Genomic DNA, 15,007 nt, shown 5'->3' with positions numbered 1-15,007 from the left:
CCATAGTGCACCTCCCAAGGTTTTTTTTGAACTACTCTGATCCAAGCCCGAGGCAGGATTCGAACCTGCGACCTTTGGTTTTCCAGGCAGGCACTTTACCCACCTGGCTAGCCCGGTCGGCGCATTTTGATATAGCAGGGTATGGAAGTGTATTACTTTGTAATATTATAAAATTTTCTGTTATTTATAAACGTGACTTAAGTGATCCAAAGCAAAAATTAATTGCATAATTTAACATTATATTGATTTAATGATAATTTATGCAACAAACATTGAAAAAATTTAATATTGGCTAGTTTTTCATTTTCATTTTTTAACTGAAAAATGAAAATTCCAATGCATATATATAAACACACTAAATTTAAACAAATAAGGTACTTTTTATTTAAAAAGTAGAATGTTTTAATAACAAATTTAAAAAAACTTATTAGAATTTGATGTAAAAAAATAATGAAAAATGTTTATATGTTTAAATAGTGATTTTAACTCAAGATTTACATTTTATATATTAATTCTTCTCTTCTTCTTAGAGGCCCAGTTGTCTGCAGCTTTTTTATAATCAGTCTGTTGGATCTGGACCTTCTAGTGTTATCAACATCAGATTATTTAGTGTACTCTGCTTCATGCAATTCCTTAAACAGGTTTTAATTCATTTTATAGTGGAAAATCCTCTTTCACATTCAGCTGTGCTTACAGCTATAGCCAGTCCAGTGGCAGCTAGTTTTTCTAAATTTGTTAGATTCTTTATGCTCAGGCGTTTTTGAAAGTTTAAGCATTATTTGTTTCATCTCTAAATTTTTGTATGACTGTCCTTTAAACAATTTTGATGCAATTGCCCATTCTAGTTTACTATTTTCATAGTTTAAAATTGCAGGACTTCCATTTTTAGAATAATGCTCAGAAAGAATCTCAGAAGCCTCATTTTGATCATAGCTTTCTGGATTGAAAACTTGAAAAATAGGAAATGATTAGCATATCTTGAAATCTTACTTTTAGATGGGTAATAACTGTGTCTATGTATTTATCATAGATTATAGTCTTAAAATAGCATTAGCATCTGAACAATCAATACAAAGGTCTGAATATTCACCAGCAAGATGTAGATGGAGATTTTTAAAATGATTAGTAGGGGTGTCTTTCAGTTCCATAATGCTTAGTTTTGTGGCTTCTAAGATTGGGTCTATTTCTGTTAAATTAACATCTTACCTTTGCAAAACTAAACAATTTAGACAAATGATGTAGCACATCTTAAATCATCATAAATGAAGCTGCAAAATTGTATGTTCTCATATATCTGCTTAAACCTTCAGCTATGATATCATTTTGTTCTGTGGCTTGTTTTGAGTGTAGCAATGACACTCACCAAGGATTCTCTTAAAGACTATACAGCAAAGTCAACAGACAGCCACCTAGTGTCACTAGCCATTTTAAGTTTAATTTGAGGAATGTTCAGTATATTTTGGATTTTAGTTAAACCAACCATCCTAACTGATGAATTTTGGAAAGAGAAAAACAGCTGTCTTAAGATATCATTAAATTTTACCTAATAAGGCACCTCAGCAGCTGCTTGGGCACTAGCAAGAGCCAGGCAGTGGTTTATACAATGGCAGTTGACCCTGAGTCCATCTTTTAGTAGTTTTGTTATTCCTTTGTGCTTCCCAGTCATGACCGCTGCTCCATGAAATCCAATACCCACAAAGTCAGAAGTTTTCAACCCTATATTGCAAAGTGTTGCAATAATTTTGTTAGCTATAGTTTCAGCTGTGCCATCAATGATATTACAAGTTGATATAAAACTAACACTGATCTCTTTTAAGTTGACAAAACATTTAATGTCTATAATAAGTTTCAAAACTGAGATGTCGTTTCATCACACAAAACACTGAGTAATCTGCTGAATACACATTTTTTAGTATTTCATATCTAATTTCTGAAGCTAAAATGTCAAGCACTTCTTGCATTATTCTTTCCGAAGTGTAATGTGCATTCTTTTCAATATCAAGATGGTCAATATAAGTATGTACAACCCATAGTTTTACAATGCTCAAGCAATATTCTATACAGTGTAGTGTGTGGTAGTTCATTTTATGCCAACCAATACATAGATCTTAAAGCTCCCACAAAAGCATCTCTCTCTGCAAGTTATTCAAAACTGAAAAATTAATCATTCACTTTGTCCTAACCCAGATTCTTCGAGCACGCGTTCTTGAATTATATCTGAACAGGAATCAGTGTGTAACTTGCTTTCTTCATAGTTAATTAAACTTTCTTTTCAAAGTCTTTTGCATGGTATAGTCATCCACGTCACTTTCTTGTTTGTGGATCGTCCCTTTTCATATTTCATACACCTGTAACCAATTAAGTGTTTGAAACAGACTGTGTTTCACGATATAGAGCGGCCTTCGCAATGTCCTTGTTGGAAATTGCCAGCTCTGTTGTTGTTTTTGTAATTTCATTTTTCTTAAAGAAACTTAAGAGTGTTGTTTTTCTGATTTAACTTCTTACTCATTATGGGTTCTTATTTTGTTTTATTTTATTGCAATATTTATTATTATTAGCTGTATGGTACAAGGAAGCCTGAGGCTTATGCTGCACCAGCCAAAAAAAAAAATTTCTGAACTACCCTGAGGGAGAGGGAGGCAGAGGGAGGAAACTAGAGTCAGAAGTAGAAGGGAATCATCAAGAAAGAGAAGAATGATGATATCCAGCTCAGGACCTTGGGTCTATCAAGCCCATACTCACCAGATGTGAGCCCCTATATTTGTGCACCTGTACAGAGACCAAGAGAAACAACGCATTTAACAGTTCACAGAATATAACGTGGTGTCCTAGCTTGCGGAATTATAATGCTCAACTTGCTGTAGAGATAGCCACAGAGTGAGTGAGTCGATACACTGAGTCAACTTAGAAAGTACCTGAAAGATTTGAATAACAAAAGTGAATCTGAGTCGACACTAGTGAATCGCAGAATTCAACCAACTGGCATCTGATTAGCTCAGCATAAACCACATGACAATATTCTTGGTAATCTGGATTCGCAGAATTGAACTACGTGATGGTTGCATGACATTAGTGTGATGGTTGATGACATTAGTCTAACGGCACCAGAGCTTTCCCCATCTCTGCATTGCTTTCATTGTGGGTGTAATAGTTCACTGTAAAGGCCAGAGATTTAAAAGTGTATGGATAGTGTATGTGTGTAATGTTGTGTATCATTGTTCAGCTGGCCATTTAACTGCTAGAACCCTATTGGTGCCCAACATTGCCCACACTTCACCTTGTGGAGGCAGACCAGGTATCCAGTAGTTAGTTTGAAATTTCACTCTGGCAGGCCCTGCCACCTAATTTCCTGCAATTTCAGTGGCTAGCCCCTAAAAAAGGGGAGGGTAACATGTGCTAGAATGTAGTTAGGCTGAAAGAGGTTCCAGGTGTGTTAATTTAGACATTTTAAATTTTTATTGTGTGGGACATTCGCTTTTCGCTGGCAGAGCAGGTAGAGTAGGGGGTGGCTGCAGACTGGGGGGAAAAAGTAGAAGTATGGGGACAATAGGTAAGGCAACCCCAAGTATCTGTGAGGCAGGCCCATGCTTCACCAGAAGAGGAAGAAGGGGGCACGGGGAGGTGATGACAAGACCCCCCCCCCCTGCCGGGATGGTCGAATAAGTGAAGTGTAAAGTGCATTAATGTCTAGCGGCACCAGGGGTTTCCCCCATCTCCGCATTTCATAAACCAGTTCACTGGGATGGCCAGAGATTTGAAAAGCATATGGATTTTGTATATGTGTATTGTTGTTCATTTAGTCACTGAAGCTCTGCTGAGGCCCAACGTTGCCCACACTTAACCCTGTGGAGGCAGACCCGGTACCCAGCAGATTGAAGTTTTACTCTGGCAGGCCCTGCCACCTAATTTCCTGAAATTTCAGTGGCTAGGGCCTTAAAAAAAATAAAATAAAAAATAAGGAAACACATAAATGTAGGGGATAATCCACTAGCAGTTAGAAGCCAGAAGTGATATGCAAATGGACCAGTTAAATTTGGAATTTAAATTTTTGTTGTGTGGGGCATACACTATGGTATATAGAAAGAATGGGGGAAAGACTGAAGACTGGGAGGAAAAGTCAGAAATATGGGGTCAAAAGGGAAGACGACCCCAGATGTGTCAGTGAGGCAGGTGCATGCTTCATCGGGCAGATAGAAGAGGGGCAATGGGGGGGATGAACCATTACCCCACCCAGTCAGGGAAAGTGAGAAAAGTGAACCAGACGAGAGTGCCTAGTTTAGATCGCCAGAGGCGAGGAGGCAGCTGAGCTGCAGTTATCAATATCAATGGAACCAGCCAGACCCAGAAGAAGTAGAGCCCAGCAGCATTATTGGTGGGTCAAGGTGAAAAGTGGCCACACCCATGTACAGTTCTCCATTTCAGATTTTAGCTGCTCCTGTTTAGTGCAGTTATGTTGCAGTTGGGAATCCCATGGGAGCCCATCTATGCTAGATGCAGGTACTGGGAATGTCTATACTCAGTATTTCACTTTCATTAGGTGGTTTTGGGAGTCAACGATCCAGTCTTTAGTCCATTTCAGGCTGGCTGGAGCTATGGGTCCTGGAGATGTGGCTATAAAGTTGACAAATTAGGGAGAGTTAGTAAAAGTCTGTTATCGGATGTACCCCCTGTGTTTGGTTGGAGTTCGGATTGTTGAAGCCAGTCACTAAGAGCAGGCACCAGTATCCATCCATATCGTAGTCGGAAATCAGCAGACACCACTCCTATGAGTCGAGGCCATAATTTGGAGCTTGTCTGTTTATACTTGAGCGGGAGTTCTAAGGAGGTTGTAGTAGCATTCTTAATCTGGTGAATAATTCCTGTGCAAAGCAGGCAAAAGTCCTATAGTGCTCTTCTTCCTGCAACATGAAGTGCTCCCGGTCTTTTGGATTGTAGTGGATCTCAGTAATGAGGGGACATCTTAGTTCCTCATAGAACAGACACTTGTACATTAGATGAGTCGACGTTTGATTTTCACCACAGTGGCATAGCAACGATCGATTCAGTGATGCCAAAGGCAGACAGTTTGGCATTAAAGGAGCCGTTTCCTGTCAGAAGGAAGATGGTGAAGAGACCAGGCGAGAGCCAAATTGGCTGTTGAGGATAGACTTGTGAAATGTTCAGGATAAACTTCTGAGTTATGCCGCCTTTGGTTGACTCCATACATCGGAATTGCCAGGTTTGTTGAAGGTGTGTGATCAGGCATTTTTTTTTTTCTCCATGTTGTGTTGTTGGTTGGGTCAGTGGTGAAACCAATGCAGGTCACTGATCTTCCTTTAGAGAGCTGGTAGAGCAAGCTGCAGCAGACAATCTCCAGGTCCGAAGCACCCCACCCAGGCCTGAAGTGCATGCATGCTGACGGTGCAGCACACTCTAGAAGCCGACCGGGCTAGCCGGGTGGGTAAAGTGCCTGCCTGGCAACCCAAAGGTTGCGGGTTCGATTCCCGCCTCGGGCTTGGATCAAAGTACTGCAAAAACCTTGGGAGGTGCATTATGGCCACAGAAGCCTATGCGCCAACAACTACCAAAAAAAAAAAAAAAAAAAAAACACTCTAGAAATGGTTCTCTGAATCATTTTCAGTTTCCTCTTATTAACAGCGGTGACTGCTTTTGCTTTAGCAAACCAGACACCAGCAGCGTATGATAAGAGCCAGTATGAAGATTCTCTTGTAGAAGAGGGAAAGGGTCCCCTTCCTCGGGCCCCATTCCTTTCATGTAACCCTAGCAATTCTTTATTTTCTTTTGGTGCCCATTTACTTTTAAAATAGGCTTTGTCAACAATTTTAGATCACATGGTTGTATGGTGATATGTAAGCAGCACGCTTTGCTTGTATGAAAAATGATTTTCAAGCAGGCATGTAGTGTATTTTAGGCACAAGCATAAACATTTTTTTTTTTTTTTTTTTTTATTATTACTATTCTTTTCTAATTGTAATGAAATCAGGGAAGGAGATTAAAAGCCAAACCAGTAATGAAGAAATACTAGAATTCATACTAACCTAAAAATATCTTTAATAGGTATTTTTGTTTTTAAAGTTTTTTAGTGTATGAAATATACCAGTACTCTGTTTGTTTGTGTGTTATTTGGTTTTTAGGAGCATTAGCAACTAAGGCCATATTGCTCTGGTATATGCGGTGGTCATTCCCTGACCTTTCTGCATCCTCCGTATTTGGTGGTGACGGGCACCAGTACTCTGGTCATGGGTTAAAAATGTGAACTAATAATGACAGGTTCAGTGCTTGAACAGTACTCTTGTAAAGAAGTCATTACAGAAAGGTCATTAGATTAGAAGTGAAGACAAAAAGTGACAAAAGACAAATAACATTTAGTGTGAGAGTGGAATTATGAAATTAGAAGGCAACTGGACTTCTGCTCACACAACAAATGTGCAAATGATTTGTAAAGAGAAGACCAGAATTAGTGCTGAAATTAAAAATGCAAAACTTACGGCTAAGTTTGAAAGACTTTTATGGATTCAAGATAAAATTAAACACCACCTAAAGCGTTGAGTCATTTTAGGACAGTGAAAGACCAGTGCAGAGACTGAGCCAAGGACAAAAGGCTTATGCATTTTATAGTTAGGTATGGCTTGCATGACATCAGAATGCAAGGCAAAGCTGCTAGTGCTGATGAACAAGCAGCTGAAGATTTTCCAAAGAATAGTAATAGATTACTATTACTCTATTACTAATAGTAATAGAGACATGTGATGCAAGAAAGCAAGCGTATGAGCATATGTAGCATCAGCCAAAAAAAAAAAAAAAATTGCACACAACCATTCCCTCAAAGTTTGTCCAGTTCCTCCTTGAATTTATTTAAGCTATCAACTTCCACAACAACAGATGGAAGTTTGTTGCAGCAATTAACCACCTGCTGGCTAAAGGCAAATTTCCGCACATCTGTTTGTTCTTCAGCTGTCTTTGCTCAATTTGATTTTATGACCCCTCAGGTTCATAATTGGAGCAAGTAGAAGACTCCTGTCAGAATTCAGCATACTCAACCCATTCAAGACTTTATACACCTCAGATCACCTCGCAGGTGCCTAGTCTCCAGCTGTTGCAATTTGCAGAACTGAAGCCTCTCTCTTGGTAAGAAGATCCCTTCATTCCCCTCACCAATCTTGTTCCTCTTCTCTGTACATCCTCAAGCAAATCTACATCCTTCCTAAAATGAGGCCTCCAGACCTGTATGCAGTACTCAAGGCATGGCCTGACCATTGCCTTATACAAAGGGATAATCACCTCCTTTTTTTCCTGATAGCAAAATTCCTGTATATCTTTGACAAAACCCCATGCAGCTGTTGCAGCCTGTCTGCATTGCTCAGAAAACTTCATATCTGACTGCACAATTACTCCCACATCTTCTTCATTTTCTACCACCCTAAGTGTAGTACTACACAGTTGGTACTTTCCTCTGGGGTTATTTCTACCTATATGCAGTACTTTGCATTTATCAATGTTAAACTTCAGTTGGCACTTCTCAGCCCATCTGCCAAAATTTTCTAGATAATGTTGCAGTAGCATACTGCTGTTACTGTCATTAACAACCCTGTCAACTTTTGTATCATCTGCAAACTTCGACACTAAGCCCGATATACCTTCATCGATATCATTGATAAATATACAAAACAACATTGAGCTCAACACCAAACCCTGTGGGACTCCACTAATAACATTAGTCCATGAAGAGCAGCATCCATTGATTACCACCCTGTGTCTTCTCCTACTCAACCACCCTTTTATCCATTGTAGCAACTTACCCTTAATACCATTCTGCTCCAGTTTGTACAGTAAGCTTCCATGTGCAACAGTGTCAAAAGCTTTCCTGAAATCCAAGTATATGATATCAAAATTATTTTGTGCATCCAGTTCCTTTGTAACTACATCACAGTATCCAGTCAAATTTCTCAGATAAAGACTTTCCCTTAACAAACCCATGCTGTGTCTGAATTATTGCTGCAGTCTTGTATAGATGATCCTGCAATGCATCTTTAACCAGTGACTCCATTATTTTACCCAGAACAGAAGTTAAACTAACTGGTCTGTAATTACTCGTGTCACCCTTTAATCCTCCTTTGTGAATTGGGGATACATCTGCACATCGCCTGTCTGTGGGGACTTCCCCTGAGTTCAAGGATGCTCTTGTAATTATGGCTAAGGATTTGCTTAGTTCCTTTGCCACCTCCTTTAATATAACTGGATAGATCCCATCCACCCCAGGTGCCTTTCTTATGTTTAACTTCAATTTCTCCTCCACTTTGCTCTCAGTTATTACAATATCATTAAGTGTCCTGTTACAATTTGATAAACTTCTGGCATTTTCCTTCTCCTCATATGTGAATATAAATGCAAAATAGAGAATGTAGAGGCAAAATAATCATTCAGTTTGTTTGCTGTCTGAGCAGGATCATCAACAGTCGAACCATCGATATCAAATGGACCAATCTGATTCATCCCCTTCCTTTTAGAATTTATATAAGTAAAGAAATCCTTGCTGATTTTCTTAGTATCCTTTGCCAAAGATTTCTCATAATCTGCCTTCGCTTGCCTTAATCTCCTTTGTGACTTTATTAGACTGGCTTATATCTGCCATAGGTTTCTGTGTCGCCTGATAATTTATATGCATCCCATACGATGAGTCTCATTAGAAGCTAGCAGAAATTGAAGGGGATGCTATTGTTTCATCAAATCTTCAATGTTGACAATATTGGGCTTTTTTCAAAGAAGATAGCCACAACATTCTGCATTGATCAGGAAGCAAAACTAATGCCTCTTTTTAAACTAGAACAGACACCCTGTTGCTTGGTTCAAATGATGCAGGCGATTTCAAGCTAAAACGCTTGCTTAATTATCATACTGGAAACACAACAGCATTGAAGGGTTATGATAAAGGGAGACTTTGTATTTTTTAGCTCTTCAGTCTAAGAGCTAAAAAAAACTGTTGGCTCCTTTTTGAGGAGTGTTTCACAGACTTCTCTTCATTGTGATTACTACCATGTGCGGAACAACTTGTCATTGTAAACATTGTTTACTCCTGGCCATCCTGCTCACACTACTGATGCAAAACCATCAAGGTTAATAGTTGACTGCTTCTTTTAAAGCATATTTCCTGAGGAAAATCTTTGTCCAGTCTATTAAAATAAACAGACTTGGATAGAAACCTTGGAAAGGATTCAACATTCTGGATGCAGTGAAGAGTATTGGAGAGTTTTGTAAGGAGGCTAAAGAGTACAATCTTAATGATAACTGTAGGAAATTATGACCAGAAATTTTCTGGTTTCCTAGGTTTTCAAAATTAAATAGGAGAAATCACTTCCAATGTTCTGGAGATGACTGGTTAATTGCAGTTAGATATTCAATCACACAAAATTCAGAAACTGCTTCTTTCATTCCCAGGAACTAATCAGCAAAGACCTTGTCTTTCTAGAAAAGTAGATGACATCATATGGTCACACACCCTGCCCATCTATCTGCTGCACTCTGCACCTTGTGATGTACTGTATTCAAGAGAGGACAGTATATCACAAGGTGTCATGCCAACCAAGCAGATGGGTAGGCATTTAAATATTTAGAAATTGCTATTCCACCTTGGAACACAATGCCAAGATTAACATGTTTCATGCCCAAACTTGTCACAGACTACTTTACAGTGAGAAGAGTGTAGCTAGACAAACTTCTGGTTACATTCTTCATAAAGGCATCAGATGACTTTCAATCTACCAAGATGTGGCTTTCCAGGAGATATCAGGATCTTGATAAAGGTGTCCTCCTTTTTCTTCTTTAGCTGCAAATATAGTGTACACTGTTTAGTCCAAATCAAGTCAGAAATTGAATGAATCAAAGTTAAGAATTTTCTAAACATTATTATTGTTATTTATATTATATAACTTAAAATTGATTAATTATGCTGTTATTCATATACATATACACTCATAAGCCATAACATTTATGACCATCCCTGTCTCCACTAGCGGATACATCCCACAGCACCTAGGAGTAACGTAAGAAAAGGAAAACTACCACTGGTTGACCATCGAGATGAATGGCACATGCCGTCTGGGAAAACAGACAGTGCACAGAGAAACATTTCTGAGCACACCATCCAGTGGATGCTCTTGTGGATAGGCCTACAGAGTAGGTGACCAATTCATGTGCCCACATTGACCAGAGATCATTAGGACTTGCAGTGGGCACAGTAGCACTAGTCTGATGTATCAAGGTTCCAGCTCTACATGACAATTGTCAGGTGTGTGTTTGGTGGCAAGCAGCAGCAACCAGACTGCATGGTTGGACGAAAACAAGCATCATGGTTTGTGGGATATTTTCATGGATGTCACTGGGTTTTCTTATCTCCATTAAACACATCCTCACCACTAGATCCTGTGTCAGCATTGTTTCAGATCAAGATCTGCCCTACATGGTGATCCAGATGGTACTGTACTCTTTCAATAAGACAGTACTCTATGTCACAAGGCCCACACTGTGCAGGAATGGTTCATGATTCATGTGTTCCCCTGGGCTCCAAATCCCCCTCAACATTAATCTCATTGAACATTTGTGGAATGCAGTGGAACGCAGCATTCACCGGTCCATGCCAGTGTCTTACTCTGTTGCCGAATTGTGGGATGTCCTTTTTTCCAGCTAGTCGAGGATACCCAGGACACGTTCTGCAGTCCGATGCCACACTGGGTGCAATAAGTTATCACAGTGAAATACAGCCCATCACATTATTAGGTAGGTAATGATGCTTTTGTCTCATGAGTATCCCTTAGCATCAGTTACAAAATCTATTACATCATTGTTTCTATGGGAAGACTGGTTTTGACTTACAGCACACATTTCTTGGAACATAACCTGCCATAAGTCCAAGGTCCACTTGCATTTATGTAATTTTGAGATTTTTAACAGGTCTTGCCTCCAATAATGAGAAATTTCAAATGTAATTTTTTTTTTTTTTTCATTCTTTTTATAAATAACCAATTTTGCCTTTCATTAGTGTAACATTTTGTTATTGACTATTAACTTTTTTTTTTTTTTTTTTAACAACCGCCATTATCTCTCATTTTAGAAGAATACCCACATATGAAGGAACAGTAATGTCACACTACTATATTTTTCTTTCCAATTACAAGACAATTGTTTATTATTTTATTTTTTTTTTAATTAGGTGGACAATTTTATACTTCATAAACTGTTGTTATGTGATAGATCCAACAGAATATGAGATTTGATATATATAATTTATTAGTAGGTATTTTATTTTTCATAAAATTCTGATCCCCTTTCCCTGTTATTAATATTTGTTGAGGTAAAATTTCATGTGGAGATTTATTAGGCTTGTTTTCTAAAATGTGTTTTTTCGTTATTCTTCCTCTCATTCCCAGGGAGCTCTGTGTGGACTTTTTGTTGCATTGATCATATGCTTTTGGATTGGATTTGGGGCTACTGCTTCTGGAGTGAAAAGTGCTACACTTCCTCTCTCTGTTGAAGGATGTCCCAGTAATTCTTCAGTGGCAGCAAAGAATATATCAAATATAACAGCATCTGTTTTAAAGAATACTACATATAGTACTAAGATAAATGAATCAACAGAAGAGTAAGTAATGTTCATAATCATCCATTCTTTCATTCAGTCCACTAAGGTTTTAATTATTAATTAGCAATTAATTTATTTATAATTAACTTGTTAATTAATAATTTATAATGAATGTATTATTGTGTTTTATCAGAAATAAATCAAATTTATGAACCATACAAGGTCTTTTCAACTGATGATTAATCAAGTTAACACTTTTATACCACATGCAGAAACTGCTACCTACTTGCTAACTGCAACAAGTTATGCTGGTGGGGTGTACTTCTAGTACCTACATCCAAGCTATTATTAAATGAAATCAATATAAAAGATGGAAATTTAAAATTAACCAACAAGTGCCCAATACTCGCCCACTAGGTATAAAGAGTGCCAACCACATTTAAGCACATTTTTAATTTCATTTGCCATTTTCAGTCAAATGGACATACATGGTTTGTTTGCTTTCGACATGTAGGCTTTGGCAGAAATCTAACTGGGGACTTAATAGTTGATGACTTTCATTGAAGTGATTATTTTGGTTCCCTCAAAATCTTTTGTGTACTCCAACTTTTAATGGGTCTTGGTATTTGCTTTTGAGATTTGTGCATAGGTGTAGTTTCTTTACATTATTCCAGGTTGCAGGTGTGCCTTATACAGGGTGTCTCAAAAATATTGGTACAAACGTTTAGGGGAGGTAGGTAACATCTAAAGGAATGTGAATTGCTTAGGAACCCATAACCGGAAACGTCACCAAAATCGGTACACGGCACTGTTCATCAGTTTGCGAGAGGGAAAATTTCTGGTTTACTTATTCAAGCAGTAGTCACCGCACGAAGCGCATGCATCGATATACGAACTGTGAGCTGGCAGACATGCACCTAGTGTATGGATTAGCAGAGGGCAATGGACGAGCCGCTCAATGAATTTATGGAGAACGCTTCCCAGACAGACATGTACCGGACCACCATTTGTTTGCACGTGTGCATCAAAATTTGTGTGATTATGGGTCATTTAGAGGTAACAGGAGTAGTGCGGGCAGACCACGTTCGACGCAAACTCCCGCCATGGGAAAAAGTGTGTTGAATGCCATCCAGAATAATCCTACTACCAGCACACATGCCATTGCCTCTGCCTTAGGCGTGTCTCATTGCAGTGTACAGCGTGTCTGGCACAACGATTCCTTACACCCCTTTCATCTCCAAAGGGTTCAGTTACTGCTCCCCCAAGATCATCCTGCATGTGTGGCTTTTGCCCAGTGGTTTCTCCAAGAAAGTGTTCAAGACTTGAATTTTCCAGCCTATGTTTAGGTCACGGATGAGGCTTATTTCACTTGGGAAGGCTTATTCAATCAGCACAATGCTCATGTGTGGGCTCACGACAACCCACACGGTGTGCACCCTCATGCGGCACAACATCGCTTTGCAATAAATGTGTGGGCAGGTATGGTCGGTGACTGCTTTGTCGGCCCATACCTGTTACTATCCCGCATGAACTCTGCTAAATATTGGATCTTTCTTGAATAAGTTCTACTAGGGTTACTTGACGATGTTCCAGCAAATGTGAGACGTAACATTTTGTTTCAAAATGACGGGACGCCTGCCCATTATGCAAGGTGTGTTCGTGACCATTTGAACAGGTGTTTTGGGCGTCGATGGATTGGCCGTGGTGGACCCGTTGCCTGGCCTCCACACTCACCTGATTTATTGAGCCTTGATTTCTTTCTGTGGTGGGGCCCTCAAATCTATCATGTATGAATTGCCTGTGTTGAAGAGGAAATGGATCTCGTGGCGAGACTCATCTGCGCCGCTGCTACTGTCAAAGAAACTCCAGGTGTGTTCGACCGTGTCCGTCAATCCATGCTACGTCGGTGTCACGCATGCATCGCGTCTCATGGTGTAACCTTGTTATAACATCATGAAATGCATCCATCTCATACTTCATTGTTAATATTATGTCAAATAAATATTTGCCACTAATTACTGTCTTGTGTCATTTCTGCTTCTTGTGCCTCTGCTATTACTTTCTCCGTGACATTTCCGGTTATGGGTTCCTATGCGATTAACATTCCTTTAGACATTACCTACCTCCCCTAAATGTTTGTACCAATATTTTTGAGACACCCTGTATTTGCAGAATTGTATGCTGTTGTACTTCCTCCCTGGGTGAGTACTAGCTCTTGTTAGTTAAATAAACTTATTCCTTTTTTGTTTTGTTTAATTTGTCTTATCATTATGTAATATAGGCAGCAGCCGCATCTCAGAAGTATAACTTGTAGTTAGCAGTAGATTTAGCACGCAATTATAATTTCCTTGATTGTCACCGCATAAACTTTTGTTTTACTTCATTCCGAATAAAATATGAATCTTTGAGAACAAATTTTTAAATTCCGTCAAGGTAAAATGGCCATAGATAAAGGTCCAGTAACCTTTTCTGAAGATCACTTCAGTCTAGACTACAGTTAACTAATTTTGGGTGGAGTGATTAGTATTTTTCTCAATGAGTCATTCTAGGCTTTTCAGATCACACAACATACAAGTTGAGCCAAGAACCAATGCATTTTGCAGACAAAATGCATATATGTATGGGGAATGTGAGTGATAAGCTCATGTACCATTAAAATAATAATAAATACCCTACGGGTAATGAATAAATCCATAAAGTGGAAGTAAACATTTTGTTGCGAGTCTTATTAAATGCACTTTTTTTTTTCTTTTTTTTTTTTTTTTTCTTTTCTATAAAAAAATTGTCATCTGTTAATATCTAATTCTGACATTTTTTTTATTTTTAGATATATGTTCCCGCTCTATAGGATATCTTATTCCTGGTATGCAACCATTGGGTGGTTAATATCATTTACAGTTGGTCTTTTTTTAAGCTGCTGTATAGGTAAGAATTTCTTTTTAAATGTCAGTTCAGTTCATCACTTTTTTTTTTTTTTTTTAGCATAAGCATGTGGTATATAAGGTTGATCATTTTAAATGAGAACCTATGAAAATGCAAGTAACTTTGAGTAAAAGGGTGCTAGAGACACAATTTACAGGTAATAGTCTTTTTTTTTCTCCCTCTGTTAATATGTAATTTGTAAAAATGTTTGAAATTATCATCATGATCACAACAGTTGCATTCTCGGTCTCCCTGAACATTTTTCCAAGATTCCATGTCACAGATTTTGATGGTGCTTTATAACGTTAACTACAAATATGTTGAGTATTTTTAAACAACTCTGTTTTGAGGAAATCTTCTACCATGAAAACATCTCCTCTATGTTGAATGTCATGTTCATTTACTGCTTGTACATGTGCATCATAGTTTTACAGGTTGCCAACAGATGGCAAACCCATACATAAAATAAAAATGTTAAATTTCAATCTCTAGCACTCAGTTATTTTCATG

General features: G+C 38.4%; 1 protein-coding gene across 1 annotated transcript in view; it reads left to right on the top strand.

Moving 5' to 3' along the window:
• Positions 1–15,007, top strand: part of LOC150090942 (putative sodium-dependent multivitamin transporter) — a 230,824-nt gene that overhangs the window by 190,743 nt on the left and 25,074 nt on the right. The window contains exons 10-11 of the mRNA XM_090373547.1: positions 11,424–11,635; positions 14,403–14,500. Coding sequence (XP_090229673.1) covers positions 11,424–11,635; positions 14,403–14,500 — 310 coding nt within the window. The remainder of the gene's footprint in view (positions 1–11,423; positions 11,636–14,402; positions 14,501–15,007) is intronic.

Source organism: Mastigoproctus giganteus, chromosome 1 (genome assembly GCF_048544385.1).
Source record: "Mastigoproctus giganteus isolate SK-2022 chromosome 1, ASM4854438v1, whole genome shotgun sequence".
NCBI lineage: Eukaryota > Metazoa > Arthropoda > Arachnida > Uropygi > Thelyphonidae > Mastigoproctus > Mastigoproctus giganteus.
Note: the sequence above shows the minus strand (reverse complement) of the source record. Positions and strands in the feature narration are given on the sequence as shown.